The 19,687-nt window shown below is 43.5% G+C and overlaps 1 protein-coding gene across 1 annotated transcript; it reads left to right on the top strand.

Moving 5' to 3' along the window:
* Nucleotides 1-4,142: 4,142 nt before the first annotated feature.
* LOC127662275 (zona pellucida sperm-binding protein 3-like) lies at nucleotides 4,143-6,975 on the top strand. Its single transcript, XM_052153406.1, has 8 exons — nucleotides 4,143-4,679; nucleotides 4,756-4,874; nucleotides 5,829-5,932; nucleotides 5,999-6,176; nucleotides 6,402-6,519; nucleotides 6,591-6,676; nucleotides 6,744-6,835; nucleotides 6,902-6,975. The coding sequence occupies exons 1-8, from the start codon at nucleotides 4,143-4,145 to the stop codon at nucleotides 6,973-6,975; spliced, it is 1,308 nt and encodes a 435-aa protein (XP_052009366.1).
* The last annotated feature ends 12,712 nt before the right edge of the window (nucleotides 6,976-19,687 follow it).

Raw genomic sequence — 19,687 nt, 5'->3', positions numbered from 1 at the left:
TACCAGTAATGAAGGTGTTGCTGCTACTGGTCCCTGGCTTTGGGTCTGAGGATGAGCTGCCCCCAGGGATGCCCTCCACAATGGGTTGGTTTTTATTCACCCAAGGGCCAGCTCCTCTGCTGGGGTATATGGTGGTGGTGAAGGACCACCACCTGTTTTTTTTTTCAGCCTTTTTCTTGGTGGCTGTTATAAACAGACAAAGACCTTATTTAACAGTGGCTTTTAAAGAGGAAAAAGTGGCTTTTTAAAATAAAGACAGTATAAGAATTAAAGGCTACCATTTTGTAGAATATTCTTGTACTTCACTTTTACTTGTCCCCATGTTCTAGTGGGTCCCGTGGAGGCTCTGACATAATAGAACAAAGTAAATATGAAATTATTAAAATGCAAAAATACATACTGTAGAAAGTGATAGAAACATCTACCATGGACAGCACTTACGCATTTAATTTGTCTGCTGCTTTTTGCCAGCCCTCTCTCCTGGCTTTTGCAGACTTTGTGGTGTTCCCTGTCATTTTAATTAAAGACTCAAATTCGGCATAACCTTCCATTAAAAGCTCTTGTTCTGCTTGGGAGAAAAACTGGGCGCGTTCTTTGGCCATTCTGAACAGCCAATAACAGCGTTGCTGATAATGGGAATTATTACTGCTTCTTTCCATCTCTTAGGTAAAATCCCTTCTTCCCATACGCTGTTATAAAACTCTAGAATAATTTTAAGAGATTCATCACTTAACTTTTTTAACATTACATAACTAATTCCATCCTGTCCAGGACAATGTTTCTACTATCAATACATATCCCCTTTTAAACCAACGCATGAACGCGCAATTATCTCAGATAACTCAATCCAGCGATACTAATCATAAACAACAGGTGTGTTCGAAGAACCCAATTAGCCGGATCATGATTAGCACGATGATATCATCTTGGATGTCTCATTTGATCTCGGATGTTTTAAGCAACGTATGAAGAACGAGCCCCTGGTCCATAGTGCACCTTAACCATGTATGTAAACATCGGAGGGAAGGATCGCTCACAGCTGCAACTACTCACAGGAATGCTTTGTGCCACATGAAGCCAGACAGAGTAAAGCAAAATGGCCAACATTGAAAAACAGGTTTTAAGGTGGGGAACATTTCAGATTCCAGCAGCCTGTATACACTGAGCATGTCAAGGGTTGCACCTTTCTGCTTTTACCTAGCTAAGTACTGTTTGGCTACAAGTATTTCCTCTGATCTTAGCTGTAATATGTAGTGTGTGGCTACATTTGCTATAAACTCTTCAGAGAGGAATTTGGCTGAGCCTGGGTGGCAGGCCTAGATACCTTTCATGAGATTATCTCCCACACCAGAGAACCGCTGGACAAGCTCTTTAAGCATTCTATCAAGGCAAGGAAAAAATTATTTCCTTTTCAGATTTTCTGCACTACTGAGCTCAGTGCTTTGGCTGCAAGATGATTCTAATACATAGTCATCCATCCTCTTCTGTTTGTGTCTTGGACAATCAGATGGCTCCTGGATGTGATTGGCCTCACATATTGTTTTTCCTTTGTGGTACAGGTCTCCAGCCATATTGTCAATATGCTTTGGTGCAAGTGTATCATAGACAGCTTCTTTGAACTCAACTGCTTGTGCCAACTCCACAATCTCACCTTGAAGATATTTGTGCAATTCAGATGTGGTGGAAAGCATGCTCTGGAACATTAGCAACATATAGACTGCAGGAAACTTGCACAGCTTTGCCCTGAGTCCTATTGCCATTGGTGTTGAAATATTCTCGAGGCACTCTTTGATAGCTGAGAAATTATTCAGCATGGCATCTACAGAACAGCTGACATGACCATCTGGTCTTAGAAAGCCAAACGTGCTCACTTTTCTGCAAACCAAGTTGTTTCTGAGTTAACTTATTATGGTTGGCAAGAGACACGCTGAATAAAGACTACAGACACTCTAATGTGTCAAAGAATTCACTGGCTTCTGTGACTGCTTTGAAGATGTAACATAAAACCAGGTTAAGTTCATGTGCAGTGGAAATATATTGCTCCTGGGTGCTCCGCTTTTAATTCGGGGAATGCGGAGGAGCATAAACAAGCCAGTTATGCCCTCCGTAACTCTATCAGTGCAGCCAAACGCCAGTACAGGCACAAAATTGAAGGACAGTTCAACACCACCGACTCAAGAAGTATGTGGGAGGGAATTAACATCATCACAGACTACAAAGGGAATAAAAACTCCGTCGTGAACACCGCTGCCTCTCTCCTGGATGAGCATAATACATTTTATGCTCGTTTCGAGGACAATAACATCGCCCTCGCGGACAGAGCACTAACGGCTGACGCTACAGATGATGGTTCGCTCTCCGTCTCTGTTGGTGATGTAACACGATCCTTCCGATGGGAAGGAACCAACTGGCTGGTGTTTTTACGGACATTTTCAACCTGTCCCTCTCCCTGTCTGTAGTACCCACATGCTTCAAAATGTCAACCATTGTGCCTGTACCGAAGCAGGCCAAAATTCCTTGTTTAAATGACTGGCGCACTGTTGCTCTGACCCCCATCATCAGCAAATGCTTTGAGAGGCTAATCAGAGATCACATCTGCTCTGTGCTGCTCGCTGTGCAGCTGGATTCTGGACTTCCTGTCAGGCAGACGTCAGGTGGTTAGAATGGGCAGCAACATCTCCTCAACACTGGAGCCCCGCAGGGCTGTGTTCTCAGCCCACTCCTATATTCCCTGTACACACATGACTGTGTGGCAACACATAGTTCCATTGCCATCATTAAGATTACTGATGATACGACGGTGGTAGGTCTGATCACTGACAATGATGAAACGGCCTACAGAGAGGAGGTGCACACTCTGACAGGCTGGTGTCAGAGTCTCCGGTGGAGAGAGTCAGCAGTTTCAAGTTCCTTGGTGTCCACATCACTGAGGAACTCACATAGTGCGTCCATACTGAGGCCGTTGTGAAGAAGGCTCACCAGCGCCTCTTCTTCCTGAGACGGCTGAGGAAGTTTGGAATGAACCACCACATCCTCACACGGTTCTACACCAGTACTATAGAGAGGATTCTGACTGGCGGCATCACCGCCCGGTATGGCAATAGCACAGCCCAAAACCGCAAAGCCCTGCAAAGTGTGGTGCGAACTGCCAGACATATCATCGGAGGTGAGCTTCCCTCCCTACAGGACATCTATAACAGGCGGTGTGTGAAAAAAGCTCTGAGGATCATCAGAGACTCCAGCCACCCAAGTCATGGGCTACTCTCACTGCTACCATCAGGCAGGCGGTATCGCAGCATCAGGACCCGCACCAGCCGACTACATGACAGCTTCTTCCCCAAGCAATCCGACTTTTGAAAACTTGATCTCTCACGATCAATAATCAGCACTGCATTTTATTAATCTTATATCTCACACTGGACAGTCAAATATATTCTCTTCAATACAACTACTGTATATATAATTTTTATAAACTCTTTATTTATTTTATTGCATGTGTATTCTATATTGTGTGTATTGTTTACTGTATATTGCATACAATTATTGTGTTGTGTAAGTATGTGTACATTTGATATGTAAATTGTGTTATGTATACGCAAAGAGCCAAAGTGGGTTAAAACTGACACTATTCTGGGAATTATAATTTTTTGTTGTGGATCATTTAATATGTAAATAATTAATTTCAAATGTACCGTTCCACTGCATCATAATTTTATTACACATTTAATTAAAAATACAAGAATTTTGAGATTTATGACTTAGTACCTGACCAAGTAGAGACTGTTTCTGTACTGCTAAGCTCCACACATTTTCAGCACCCTGATTCATGTTAAACGTTATGGTTTCACCTGCTTATTCTCTATCTATTTTAATGCAATTAAATCCTCTCATCTTAAATTATAAAGTTCTCAAACAGTTCACAGGCCAGCTGCATATATGTAACATCATCTCCAGCCTGATTGGGATATAGGCTACGGCCGTTCCATATTGTCATTTGTTAATGCTTGAACTCTGCAGGTCCAGAGTAGAATTTAGTTAATTAATTAAGCTGAAAGGGGAGGAGACACCTTAATTCAAAGCTGTATTTAATGGCCCAACCTATCAGTGGTGTGTACTGAGGCATTGTGTGTAGGTTTGACAAAATGGTGCTCAGTCAAGGTGCAATTGTGGTTCTTGTGTGTGCTGTTTTTGGTCTGTGCAGTGCATGGAGCAATTTGGGACGATTTAAAGATCCCAAATCAGACCTGGCATCTTCATTCAGAGGTCCTGTCTCTTCACCTGCTGGTCTTTGGAATCCTCAACAGATAGCTGCTCCATATCAGGGTGCTTTGAGTGGTGATTCCAGAGTACTTGTGCAAGAGCCTCTTGGTGTTCAGTCCAAGCAGCTAATGCAAGGTCCAGTGAAGCCATTGGACTGGAGATATCCCATTGTTCCTGAAGTACAGAGTGAGTTGGCAGTGGATTTTCAGATGAGGCAGCCTGTTACTCCTAGCAGTGTAGCTGTTCAATGTGGAGAGCGAGCGGTCCTCATAGAAGCAAAGCGAGACTTGTTTGGTAACGGTCTCTTGATCCAGCCATCTGGCCTTACTTTGGGAGGATGTTCTGCAGTTGGTGAGGACTCTGAATCTAAGGTTCTCATCTTTGAATATGAGCTACAGGACTGCAACAGTGTGCTGATGGTGAGAACCCCGTACATTACTCTTGTTTGCTGTAGTCGAGTATGAACGACTGTGTAACCCCACTCCTTTTTTACAGATGACTGAAGATGCACTTGTCTACACCTTTGCCCTTACGTACACCCCTGAGCCATATGTTGGAACTCCAATTCACAGGGCTAATAGTGCCAACATTGGCATTCAGTGCCATTATTCAAGGCAAGTGACTTTGTATCTTTCATCTCCAGGTCATGGTGACTTCTAAGGGATGTGTTACTATAGCTTGTAATCGGCTTCATTTGAGCAAACTTGTTCCTTGATTACAATTGCAACTTCAAGGTGAGTCTGTTCATTTGTTGGCAGAGTTGGTCAAGCTACTTGCAATGTAACATTGGAGCCTACATGCTAACTGTAATTAGCCTTACTGTTTGAGTTGCCCTTAAAATATTTGGCTACTCCACAAGCTGCTAATCGGTAGCTAGCTAACTTGACTGTAAGGAGATATTTTAAGATCTGAGAAGTTCCATTGAGACAAAGTGAACATTAACTTTATAAAAATGCAGGGGCTCAAGTAAATTTGCTTATTTTAAGTGGTACATTTTCCATGTAGACATGGCTTTTAGCTGACATCTCCACACCATTTGGCAGCCATATTAGTTAATATCCTTGGATTATTTATTTTTTTGAAGTACAGATTCTTCTTGAATGAGGAAATGTAACTCTGCAGGCATTGGCGCTGACTACCACACCTGGAGTTGCGAGTTCGAATCCAGGGTGTGCTGAGTGACTCGACCAGTCTCCTAGGTAACCAAGTTTGCCCGGTTGCTAGGGAGGGTAGAGGCACATTGGTTAACCTCCTTGTTTCTATAGTGTGATTTCTCGCTCCTTGGATTGCTTTGAGTTCTGCATCGATACAGCAGAGAATAGCGTGGGCTTCCATATGCGCTATGTCTCCGGTAACATGCTAAAGCCACGAGATGAGGTGCATGGATTGACCAACCATTTCAGAGGCAACTGGGATCTTGTGCTACCTGGATTGAGGAGTCACCATGAGGATTGGGCATTCCAAATAGGGGAGGGGGGGGGGGATGCTCTAGCTTGAGTTTGTACTTTTAGCGTACTGTTTTGCACAAGCTTCTCACCTTAACCACATGGCAATGCCTCTAACTTCAGGTTTCACAATGTGAGCAGCAATGTCTTGATGCCAGCATGGGTCCCTTTTGCTTCAATGGCATCTGGGGAAGAAGTCTTGGTTTTCTCCTTGAAGCTCATGACTGGTTAGTATTTCATCCAAATTCAGCTTTGTGACATTGGCTGTATCCTAAATGTGGCTTCTCTTGCAGATGACTGGTCCTTCCAGAGGCCTTCCAACTTGTACTTTCTGGGTGACCACCTTCATTTTGAAGCCTCTGTGATTTTGTTCAATCATGTTCCTCTACGTGTTCTTGTGGACCGTTGTGTAGCCACTCCATTGCCTGATGTGCAAGCTCAGCCGAGATATTCCTTTATTGAGAATCATGGGTAAGATCAGTTCTTATTAAAGTTGCATCAGTTAGTTCTAGAAGGTAATGCCTGGCTGCCAGGTCTTGGAAGGGTGTTTAGGTGAAGGTGTTGGATAACTGTCTGACTCCAAACAAGCCCAATTAATGCAGTTTAACCTCTACAAATGTTGGCAACCAGGTGGCTTGTCTTGGTGACCACATGCTATCCTTAATTGCTTTTGGTAATGCCACCATCTGTGTCTAGGTGCTTCGTGGATGGCAAGTCTACAGGTTCCAATTCCTACTTCCTGCCTCAATCTCAGACCGACAAGTTACAGTTCCAGCTCGAAGCCTTCCTGTTCCAGCAGGGAGACAATCCCTCTGTATGTAGGAATTGGATAATTATATTTTTTCTTTTTTTCTCCCAGTTTTATAACTTCTGTTGCTTTTGCAGATCTACATCACATGCGTTCTGAAGGCCACTCTTGCCTCCACCCCCACTGATGCCCAGCGCAAGTCTTGTTCCTTCTATTCCAATGGGTAAGCTTCTTGCCATGTGGAGTTTTGATTAAGCTGAAGGTGCAGTGTCTGATCCTCTTAATTGCAGGTGGTTTGCTGCTGATGGCAATGACCAAGTTTGTGGCTGTTGTGACTCAACGTGTGGATCAGGCAGTTTAAGTGCCCCTGCTGGCTATGGAGGTTGGTAGAATGCATTTCTAAGGTGTCTCTAAAAGAGGGGCTGCTTAACTTGTTTTTCTCTTCTAGGTCCTCAGTGGGAAGGAAAGGCCACCTTTGGTCCCATCGTGGTTCAACGGCAGCAGAAGACTGGTTTTCAATAAAACTGGCAATATTGGCCATTTTGCTTTACTCTGTCTGGCTTCATGTATTTCATGTGACTAGTTATACTAACTCCTGGTGTACTTCAGTTTGTAGTATAACTGGTTCGAGTAGGAAATGTGATCCTACTTGTTCTCGATATCCCACTTACCATCAGGCTGATTATGCCATGTTTAGTTACTTTCACTTTCTCCTGTTTGGTGCTTCTCTCTGTGCATATTGCCCTCTACAGGGCAGGGAGGAGAATTTGGTAACGGACTTTCATTGATCCGTTTCTCTCCACCTATCCTACCACTTCAGAAGATATCTGTTTGACCAGGAGTCATCTGGATTACTTCCATGTTCCCTTTAGTGGCTGTTGGCACCCCTTGCATTATATGGACCTACAGAACTGAGAAATTCTTAATCATGTGTTCTGCTAAAATTCCTACACCTCTAGGATGCCAGGAGGATGAGTTGATGAATTAAAATTTTTGGGTGAACTTTGTTACTGTTTTTATAAAGTTATTAGCTTTTTGAAACTCCAGAAATTGCTTCGTTACAGGTACCTCACTGTAAACTTCGATTTTTGCTATTCTTGAGTCCGGGAAAAATAAATGGTCATTAAAGAAATGCTGTCGCTTGAGCTACACTTCTCTTCCTGACAAATTCCACTATGTTGGCTGTATAATAAAATAGAAAGCACAAATGTGGAGCGACAATGAGTTTTCAAAGTCCAGCCAAAATGCACATCACAGTTTGATTTGGCATAAATATATATATATATATATATACTTCAGTACTGAGACAAGTCAATTTGTTTTGGAAAAGTTTGTAAAGGCACAATCATAAAAGTGTTTCTTAAAATATCACTAATGCATTACATTCTGGGGCAGAAGAGTTAATTATTGATAAGCCAATACTATAGTTTACAACCATATTATTGAACAAACGCCATCCATTGGCATACAGTTCACAGCAATCCATTTCGCAAGTGAATTTGTCAATCAGTTTGAAATTTACGAGGGCTTGTTTAAGGACCCGTTAATGTACTCCTGCGTCAGACATGCTTGTGTTGCATCAAAAATAACATTTTGTCAATGTTTAATACTTAGAAAATATCCTGAGATCTCTTAGTTTGAGTTTACACTCCCAAATGTTTTGAACGTAACGTATGTTTTTTGTGCTACCTGAAGGGTTGTTTTGTTCACTGTATAAACCACACATTGCCCATACAGCTGAAGTTTCACTTACTGCCAGGGGCATTTTTAGTGTTTGAAGAGTCTGTATCTTTGGTGGCTCCATATTGTAATATTTGTCTGTCGTTCCTGGTATCTCCCTCATATTGTACTATTTATTGTCTGTGTGCTTTTTCTGGTTTCTTCTAGTACTCTTTCTTGGTGTCTCCATTATATTTCACTCTTGCTGTTAGTCTCTGTCTTGTGTCTGGGTTGCCTCTTTTGGAGGGGGGAGTATCAGACTGTATCTTCTTGATTTGAGTTTGGCAAATCTATAATAACCACACCATGCTCTGTCAACTACAGCATGTTTTTCAATGGACAGAACTGCCAGGTGATTAAGTCTATACTGGTCCATAGTGCACCTTAACCATGTATGTAGACATCGGAGGGAACTGCTCACAGGAATGCTTCGTGCCACCTAAGGAACAGGTTTTAAATGAGGAACATGTCAGAGTCGAGCAGCCTGTATACACCTAGCATGTCAAGGGTTGCACCTTCCTCCTTTTTCCTAGCTAAGTATTGTTTGGCTAAAAGTATTTCCTCTGATCTTAGCTGTAATGGGTATTGTATGGCTACATTTGCTATAAACTCTTCAGAGAGGAATTTGGCAGGCCTGGATACTTTTCATGAGATTACAACTGTTAATCAGAAGGTCATTGGTTTGATCCCCACAGCCACCACCATTGTGTCCTTGAGCAAGGCACTTATCTCCAGGTTGCTCTGGGGGGATTGTCCCTGTAATAAGTGCACTGTAAATCACTTTGGATAAAAGCATCTGCCAAATGCATAAATGTAAATGTAAGATTATCTCCCACACCAGAGAACTACTGGTCAAGCTCTTAAAGCATTCTATCAAGGCAAGGAAAAAACAATTACCTTTTCAGATTTTCTGCACTACTGAGCTCAGTGCTTTGGCTGCAAGATGATTCTAATACATAGTCATCCATCCTCTTCTGTTTGTGTCTTGGACCATCAGATGGCACCTGGATGTGATTGGACTCACATATTGTTTTTGCTTTGTGGTACAGGTCTCCAGCCATACTGTCAGTGTGCTTTGCTGCAAGTGTATCATAGAAGGCTTCTTTGAACTCAACTGCTTGTGCCAAGTCCACAATCTCACCTTGAAGATATTTGTGCAGTTCAGATGTGTTTGAAAGCATGCTCTGGAACATTAGCAACATATAGACTGCAGGAAACCTGCACAGCTTTGCCCTGAGTCCTATTGCCATTGGTGGTGAAATATTCTCGAGGGTCTCTTAGACAGCTGAGAAATTATTCAGCATGACATCAACAGAACCCAGCTGACATGACCATCTGGTCTTAGAAAGCTGAACGAGCTCACTTTTCTGCAAACCAAGTTGTTTCTGTACATGAACGAACTTATTATGGTTGGCAAGAGACATGCTGGATAAAGAGTACACACACTCTAATGTGTCAAAGAATTCACTGGCTTCTGTGACTGCTTTGCAGATGTAACATAAAACCAGGTTAAGTTCATGTGCAGTGGACATATATTGCTTCTGGGTGCTTCCAACTACACCACTCATAACTGACGCGCCAGCATAAGCTTGAGCCACACACTGCAGGTTCTCAAGGCCATTTGACACCAGCATTTGCTCTATTGCTTCAGTGATGGACTCTGCATCAAACCCTCTCAACTTGTTGAGTCCTAGAATGTTCCTTTAATGTGCCATCAGGTGAAACATATCACACATGCCGCAAGCTGTTCATTATGCCTATCTGTGGCCTCATCTGCCATTACAGAAAACATTTGAGCTGCTATAACTTCTTAAACAATTACTGCTGTGACCTCTTGGGAGCAGCTTTGGATCATCTTAGCCTTGTAATTTTGGAGGAATGGATCAAATTGTGCAAGGAGGTTCATGAGCTTGCAAAAGTTACCCTGGTTGTTACTTGACTCTGTCTCATCATGGCAATGAAAGGGTACACCCTGTTTCCTTAAAAGTTCAGTAACTGCCACTATGCAACGGAGGTACTCTTGTCTCTCCTGAATCTCGCTCACATTTGCAGCTTGCATTTTGTCTCCATGCTCTAGACTAGTCTTATAACACTTCCAAGACATAATTGTGGCTTTGTGGATTGCAGTTTTCTCATGTACATGGAATGATTCCAGAGCTCTCTTCCAATGTGTGCACTTCTCTCAACAGAGTATTCAAGCTAATCAAAGATTTCAAACCACTTGTGTTGAAAGGCCCTTTTCTGCAATCCAAAACGTTTGAGGGGATATTGAGGTAGCTTTACATGTTTAGGGCCTGTGTCCGGGTCTCCTAAAGCACTAATGGTTCGACCTGTACCCCCTGCCTGCTGGTGCTCTAATCTGTCCTCACTTTTGTCTCATCTGCAAAGTAGCAAAGTAAAGATGCAATATGTCAGTAGGTACTTGTGGAATAATTAAGGCTTCTCAACAACTTATCTGGGTGATGTAGCTTGCTGTGTCATCACAAAGCAAAGCTGCTCCTTGTTTAAAGGATGTGTTCTTTAGGAATGTGTTTTTTCTCTCTACTCTCACGTTTCACACATAGCTCAAACATGTATGTCACCCCCTTATAAGGTAAAGAACTATTTCATTGGTGGGGGTCCAGTGGAATGTGGTTTTTCTGGACCATATAACAGAATGTTGAACAAATAAACTTGAAAGAAGGATTTGATACCATTGGGTGTCTGTGTCATTTATTTCTTCCCTCAGCTGAGCCGTATCGAGACGGGGATTGCAGATCAACAAAATACATTGGATGACAAAATTATCTAACAGTTTGGGGGCTCGTCGGGATTTCTCCAGACAGGTCAGACTGATTTAAGTATCAAGTATTCCTGTCTGATGAGAAATTGAATAAAACTTAGTTTTGGCTCGATATTAACTCCGTTAATAACTCTGCTCGGGGGCCTCTTCAAAGAGATGATTTTGCCCTATTATGAAATAGGAAGGAGAGTTTTGCTCTATTATAAAATAGGGAAAACCCCACGACCGCAGCAGTAGTTTAAAGGATGTCCTTATTCTGGTATGAATAGGATGAGGACGGAAATTGTCCTAAGGAAAAGACGGACAGAATTTGATCTGCATTATTGTTCTGCATGAACCGTGTCGATCGGGATTTTTATTGTAGTATTATTAAAAGGGTGACATTATGGGACAGGAAATAAGCCGTCCTCTATCGAAGAAAATCCAAAACAATAGATGTTTTGCAATAAACAAGATTATAATACTGAGCCATATTTCAGCAATTTGGCTGGGTGGTCAGAGAAAGGAGAAAGAAAAAAGGAAGAAGAAAAAAAAAAGGAAAAAACGTAATTAGATCAATTCATGAGTAAATCCAAATCTATGGTTAAAAAGGGTGAAAGGACCCCCAGTGGGATTATATATACATAAAAGAGTCATACGAGGTGTGGAAGAAAATAAAACCATGCTGGGACAAAGGCCCTGAACAAAAAGAGACTAATCAAATGCATGCAGCAGTCTCTGTTTCAAAACAAGCCGCCTAAATATGATATTGTAGTGTACAAAGCTTTAACCCCTATCTCCCCAAAGACACCATGCGCAATGTTGTATCCCGATTTAACACAATTTAAAGGGTAACTCATTCGCTGCAGCCTCGGACGTATTCGATTCAGATTCAAAGAAAGATACAAGCAAAAATAAAACATCTGCATTTCCTTTTATCAAGTGCCCAAATGGATATAAAATCGTTTCAATAACATTGTCAGAGCTATATGCGGAGAATTACCATTTATAAACTGCATACCTTTATCATCGAAACTGGCGCATTTAAAAGTTCATTAACAGCGCATTGCTATGAGGGCTCTATTACGGGACACACTCTGAACTTTGTGGGAATTAATGGCATTCCTGTGAAGTGTAATATGACACCAAAATTACTCGTAACATCTCCAGATATCACAAACATGTTTAAAATGCATGATTCTGCCTGACTCTCCGTTCTGCCTACTGGTCTGTGATCCGATGCATAAAATTGGGAAAAATAACTTTTGATTCTAACTCATTACAATTGCTGTTTCCCTCAGTATATTTTCAGTCCGTATATACAGGACATTACGGAGAAGTTTGTAGCTCAACGTCTGACAACACGCAAAACAGGAAATGCTCAACGTAGACCCAGCACTATGGGCCGCCCACAAAGATGAGGCGGGCCTTATTGATGTAAGACCTATGTTGCCAAACTCTGCTCTAACCTACCAGTATACTGCAAACAGTATCCACTTTCCAAAGAAAAAGAACCAGGCATTGGCCCAATAATACAGCATTGCCTGTAACAAGGTATTTTGAAACACATTCACTCATCAAATAAATCACCAATTAATCCTATGAAGAAAGCTAATAATACATGGCGATTAACGCAAGAGTTGAAAAAAATGAATGCCATTGTCACCAGTGGTGCTGGATGTGCACTACTATTAACTAAATTCCAGCAGACCACACTCATTTTACTATTATTAATTTGTGTTCTGTATTCTTCAGTGTCTGTTATGCCAATTACACAGCCACATTCACATATGGTATAGTAACAGAATTTAGAGACTCGCCTGCTGTGTTCTCTGCTGTATTGCACGCTACTTTGAAGGACACCAAGCTGCCACCTGTCTATTGCAGTATGCTGACGACATCCTGCTTTCTGGCCCGGACATCAAGTCATGCACAGCCACTTCAACTACAGTGTGCAATATATTAGTGAAGGCTGGCTTCAAGACATCAAAAGAAAAAATGCAATGGGTGAAACTGAACTATCAATCTGGGTCATAAACTACAAAAAGGAACAGTACGTCTCTCCACAGACAGAGTGAAGATGATTAATACCTTCCAACACCCTAAAACAAAGGCTCAAATGCAAAATTTCTTGGGCTTAGTGAACTATTGTCGAGCATGGGTGCCAAACTGCTCGTTATATGACAATATCCTGAGAGAAGCAACACTCTGAAGGGCTGAGGAACCTATCAAGTGGACTGCTGAAATGGACATTACTACCAAATCATGATGAGCCCTTTCATCTGTACGTGCACGAGGCGACAGGCACAGCAGCAGCGATCCTCGCTCAGTCCCATTGAGGAACATATAGACCAGTGGCGTACTTGTCAAAATTTTAGAGGCAGTTGCCAAAGGCCTCCCTGCATGTTTGTGAGCAGTGACTGCTGAGGCATTGATGGTACAACATGCAGAACGTATTGTTCTCTCACATCCATTAGTTGTGCACACCTCTCACCAGGCAAGAACAATCATGCACATGACAGCACAACATTGATCGGGGTATGAAGGTATTTTATTGGCTACTGCTAATCTGACCATTAAACCAACTTCCACTGTACACGGCCCGACATTATCATTACACAAATTGCTGCCTCAAGGTGAATTTTCCAACGACACACATGAATGCTTCGATCACCTGAAAACATATACTTTATGCAGGCCGGATGTTTCATCATCCGCCCTGGAGGAGGGGAACCATTGGTACGTTGATGGGTGCTGTTCCAAGCCAAATGATTCCGTATACTGGTTTGGTTATGCTGTAACGGAACTCCCGAATCGAATTATTGAAGATTATTCACACCCATATTGTGGAATAATTAATGCTTCTCAACAACTTCTCTGGAGATGTAATGTGGAATAATGAAGGCCTCTTTTAAACTTCTTTTGTTGGGGTAGCTGCAGCTGCTCCCTGTTCTGAAGATGTTCTAAGGAATGTGTTTTTTTTCTCTCTACTCTCACGTTTCACATGTAGCTCAAACATGCATGTCATCCCCATATAAGGTAAAGAACTGTTTCATTGGTGGGGGTCCAGTGGAATGTGGTTTTTCTGGACCATATAACCGAATGCTGAACAATAAACGTTGAAGAGGGATTTGATACCATTGAGTGTCTGTGTCATTTCTTTCTTCCCTCAGCTGAGCCGTATCGAGATGGGATTGCAGATCAACAAAATAAATTAAATAAATTGCAGCAAGAAGGTCGTGGGTTCAAACCCTGGTTGCCCCGGCCTTTCTGTGTGGAGTTTGCATGTTCTCCCCGTGTCTGCGTGGGTTCTCTCCGGGTACTCCGGCTTCCTCCCACCATCCAAAAGACATGCAGGCTAGGTTAATTGGTGTCTCCAAAAAAAATTGCCGTGGATGTGGATGTGGAGGTGAGTGTGAGTGTATGTCTGTCTATATGTGGCCCTGCGATGGACTGGCGACCTGTCCAGGGTGTCCCCCGCCTTTCGCCCAATGTTAGCTGGGATAGGCTCCAGCCCCCCACGACCCTGTACACAGGATAAGCGGTTGACGATGGATGGATGGATGGATGGATGACTAAATTATCTAACACATATAAATCTGCACAAGCTTCTGAGTTGTTTGTGTTGATCAGAGCATGCTATTTGGCTAAAGTTAAATCAATCGATATATACACAGACTCGAAGTATGCTGATGAGGTAGCAAAGTGGGCTGCAAGGGAAGTTATGCTAAGCCCAGTGCTGAATCAAGCTGAAGAGACTTTTTCCATGATACAATCAACATTGGTAAAAGACAATGACACTAAATTGTTACAGGTAAATCCATCTGAATCTGACAACATTGGGCCTCAAATTAAGTGAAATTTATTGCATAAATGGGTACAAAATGCAATAAAATGTATCCTGGACTCATGTCTAATATGCGCACAGAACAACAGACACAAGCCTACGAAGCACGACTCATTACCACACTCGGAACTGCCATTCTAAACGGACAGAAGCTTTCCTGTGTGTGAGGTAAAATGATAAAATGGTGAAAATTTGGCAAAATAAATAATACAGAGATTTGGCTGACTGAGCTCAGAATGTCACCATCCTCTGTTGTTAATCTTTCCATTTGAAATACTAATGGGTTAGCCTTTCCCGACCCCTTGGGTCAAAGGCCGCGCTGGCTTTCTCTCCACAGGTGACACGGAGGTTGTGATTGCAGAATATGTGGATTCCCTCATTAAATATTAAATGGCATAAATTATGATATCTCTCTCGCTCTCCCTCTGCCTGCAGAAAGCCCTACTCATTTGTTCCAAATCAGCAGGTTCTAGTGAAGTGTCTGAAACCAGCAAAGTTAGGTGAACCAAAGTTGGCCCAACTACTGTACTGCTGGTGACCAGAACGGGCGTGCTAACTCACCTTTAACCACAGTGGATCCACGCAAGCCGCATGAAGCTTGCTTCAGAGGAGGACCTTACTGATTCAAGGTGAATGGTGAAAGCACTGGAGGAGCTGAACACGCAGCGCCAGTGCCCAACCGGGAATCTGCGAATTAGGAGGGCCTGAGGAGGGACCCGGAACAGTCAACATGAAAACATTCCTACTGACACTCTGCATATTGCAGGCAGTCGTGCTTGCCTATGACCGTTCAGTATCAACACAACAGCAAGGAGTCACAAGTGTAATTCCAATTCCCAGAAATAATGTATGATGGTTTATGTTTTATGGTCATTTTTTTTATGGGGGTCCCTTCTTAGGGCGATCCAATCCCTGTACGTCCAAAGCGAGAGCTGTGTCTGGGTCCTCGGCACGAAGTCGAGTTCATTCCATGTGGGGGTTGGTCTCCGCCAAGGCTGCGCTTTGTCACCAATCCTGTTTGTGATATTCATGGACAGGATATTGAGGCATAGTCGGGGTGGGGAAGGTGTGCGGTTCGGTGGGCTGGGGCTCTCATCGCTGCTTTTTGCAGATGATGTTGTCTTCATGTCATCATCGGTCCGTGACCTTCAGCTCTCACTAGATCGCTTGGCAGTCGAGGGGAAAGCGGCTGGGATGAGGATTAGCAACTCTAAATCTGAGGCCATGGTTCTCAGCAGGAAACAGATGGAGTGCGTACTCCAGGTAGGGAAGGAGGTATTGCCCCAAGTGAAGGAGTTCAAGTACCTCAGGGTCTTGTTCACGAGTGAGGGAACAATGGAGCGGGAGGTTGGCCGGAGAATCGGGTAGCGGGGGCGGTATTGCACTCGCTCTATCGCACCGTTGTCACGAAAAGAGAGCTGAGCCGGAAGGCAAAGCTCTCGATCTTCCGGTAAATTTTTGTTCCTAACCTCACCTATGGTCATGAAGGCTGGGTCATGACCGAAAGAACTAGGTCGTGAGTACAAGTGGCCGAAATGGGCTTCCTCAGAAGGGTGGCGGGCTTCTCCCTTAGAGATAAGGTGAGGAGCTCAGTCATCCGTGAGGAGTTCGGAGTAGAGCCACTGCTCCTTTGCGTCGAAAGGAGTCAGTTGAGGTGGTTCGGGCATCTGATAAGGATGCCCCCTGGTCGCCTCCCTAGGGAGGTGTTTCAGGCACGTCCAGCTGGGAGGAGGCCTCGGGGAAGACCCAGGATTAGGTGGAGAGATTACATCTCCACACTGGCGTGGTTACACCTTGGGGTCCCCCAGTCAGAGCTGGTTAATGTGGCTTGGGATAGGGAAGTTTGGGGCCCCCTGCTGGAGCAGCTGCCCCCGCGACCCGACTTTGGATAAGCGGTTGAAGATGGATTGATGGATGGATGGATGGATAATTTTACAGGAAGATGTTTCTGTTATGAAGGTACGAGTAAACACCTGGAAACTAAGGTACATAGAAGGTGATGCCTCAAGTGACCCTGAAGTATATCTAGACAGTGTTGAACAGCCAAGAGGTATTAAATGTTTGGATTAATTCTTGGCTAAAGATGGAGGAGGAATATGTAAAATATTTGGTGACAAATGCTATACATACATCCTGGGTCACATTGATGATGATGGTGAATTCATGAAGGTATGAAAGGTAATGGATAAGTTGAATAAAGAATTAGCTGATAACATCAGGGAATATGGGGACATTTTTCAGTGTGTTTGGGTGGTTCGCACCCTGGATGTCTTCCATTATATCGATTGCCATATGCATTCTACTTATGTTATTATTTGGCCCATCCATCCATCCATCCATCCATCGTCAACCGCTTATCCTGTGTACAGGGTCCCGGGTTATTTGGCCCAATTTGCAACAATTACTAATGCAAAAGTTGAATGTGATGATAAACAGGCATAATATCGCCATGCCCATTATGTGTGTATACCTATGTGTATACACTTTTCCAACACTGACCCTCGACGTATGTGGCAGGGCATTCAGGCCATCAGTGACTACAAACCAACTCACTCCACCCCCGCAGCCACTGATGCCAACTTCCTGAACGAGCTAAATGACTTTTATGCTCGCTTTGAAAGAGGCATCAGAGATTCTGCCACCAAGCTCAAATCCTCAGCAGACCACCCGCCAATCACACTCTCGTCTACAGATGTCTGCAATGCACTGAGCAGGATCAGCGTGCACAAGGCTGCAGGACCAGACAACATCCCTGGTCGCGTACTCAGAGCATGTGCGGAGCAGCTCGCTGGGGTTTTTACAGACATTTTCAACCTGTCTCTTGCCCAAGCAGCTGTACCAACATGCTTTAAATGCACTTCCATTGTGCCAGTGCCAAAACACTCCAGCCCGAAGTGCCTTAACGACTACCGCCCTGTAGCACTCACACCCATCGTAATGAAGTGCTTTGAGCGGCTGGTCCTGGCACACCTAAAAGACTCTCTACCATCCACATTGGACTCACATCAGTTTGCCTACCGTAGCAATAGGAGCACAGAGGATGCAGTTTCCATGGCACTGCACTCTGTGCTCACACATCTGGACAAAAGAACACCTATGCACGCATGCTGTTTGTTGACTTCAGCTCAGCATTCAATACTGTCATCCCAACTAAGCTAATAGCCAAACTTGGAGACCTGGGCATCAACACCTCCATGTGCAACTGGATTTTAGACTTTTTGACCAACAGACCCCAGAATGTTCGATCTGGCTTCACCTGCTCCACGTCCATCACACTCAACACTGGTGTACCACAGGGCTGTGTGCTAAGCCCGTTCTCTACTCCCTCTTCACCTCCGACTGCAAACCTGTGTACGAATCTAATTCCATCATCAAGTTTGCGGACGACACTACGGTGATTGGTCTCATCAGCAACAACGATGAGACTGCCTATAGGGAGGAGATCAAGCACCTGGCCACATGGTGCACTGAAAATAACCAGCTCCTCAACACCACCAAAACGAAGGAGCTCATCGTGGACTTCAGAAAAGAGCCAAGAGGCATACACGACACCATCCACATCAATGGAATGGCTGTTGAGCGTGTCTCTAGTTTCAAGTTCTTGGGAACCCACATCTCGGCGGACATGTCCTGGACAACCAACACCTCCTGCCTGGTCAAGAAGGCTCACCAGCGCCTCTTCTTCCTGAGGACACTGAGGAAGAATCAGCTTCCTCGACTATCCTGGTGAACTTCTATCGCTGTGCAATAGAAAGCATCCTGACCAACTGTGCTACAGTGTGGTATGGGAGCTGTTCTGTTGCAGAACGCAAGGCACTGCAGCGGTGGTGAAAACTGCCCAGCGCATCACTGGGACTCAACTACCTGCCATCGAGCACATCCAGAGGAAACGCTGTCTGCACCGAGCTCGCAGCATCCTTAAGGACTCCTCTCACCCAGCCCACAGACTGTTTTCTCTCCTGCCCTCTGGCAGGCGTTTCAGGTGCCTCCAGACCAGGACCAGCAGACTAAAGAACAGCTTTTTCCCCAGAGCTGTCTCTTTACTGAACTCTAACCCTCACTGATCCCACTCCCCTCATATACTGATAAACTCTCCTCTCCCTCCTCATACCTCATACACTTTGTTATTTGCACTGCTATAATGTTCATTTGCACTGCTGACTATATTATAGTAACAACTGTTTACATATGCATCTTGCACTACTTATCTGACCGGTAATATCATTTGCACTGCTGACTGTTTATTTACAGTACCAATTGTTTACATATACATTTGCAAAACCGTACTTTAACTGTAATATGCAATTACTTTCCACTGCACTTTTACTCGGATAGTTTTTGTCCAACTTAATTTGTACTAATAGTATTTATTGCACTTCTGGTTAGACCCAAACTGCATTTCGTTGCCTTGTACCCGTACTTGTGTAATGACAATAAAGTTGAATCTAATCTAATCTAATACCTAATACTGAAGTTGGTTGAGAAGGCTACGTGATCCTTTCATGATCAAAGTGTGCATTGTGGAATAATTAAGGCTTCTCAACCACTTCTCTTGGTGATATAGCTTGCTGTGTCATCACAAAGCAAAGCTGCTCCTTGTTCAAAGGATGTGTTCTTTAGGAATGTGTTTTTTCTCTCTACTCTCACGTTTCACACGTAGCTCAAACATGTATGTCACACCCATATAAGGTAAAGAACTATTTCATTGGTGGGGGTCCAGTGGAATGTGTTTTTTCTGGACCATATAACAGAATGTTGAACAAATAAACTTGAAAGAAGGATTTGATACCATTGGGTGTCTGTGTCATTTATTTCTTCCCTCAGCTGAGCCGTATCGAGACGGGGATTGCAGATCAACAAAATAAACAAAATACATTGGATGGCAAAATTATCTAACAGTACTATAC

Source organism: Xyrauchen texanus, chromosome 22, assembly GCF_025860055.1.
Source record: "Xyrauchen texanus isolate HMW12.3.18 chromosome 22, RBS_HiC_50CHRs, whole genome shotgun sequence".
NCBI lineage: Eukaryota > Metazoa > Chordata > Actinopteri > Cypriniformes > Catostomidae > Xyrauchen > Xyrauchen texanus.
This window is presented reverse-complemented; position numbering and strand designations above follow the sequence as displayed.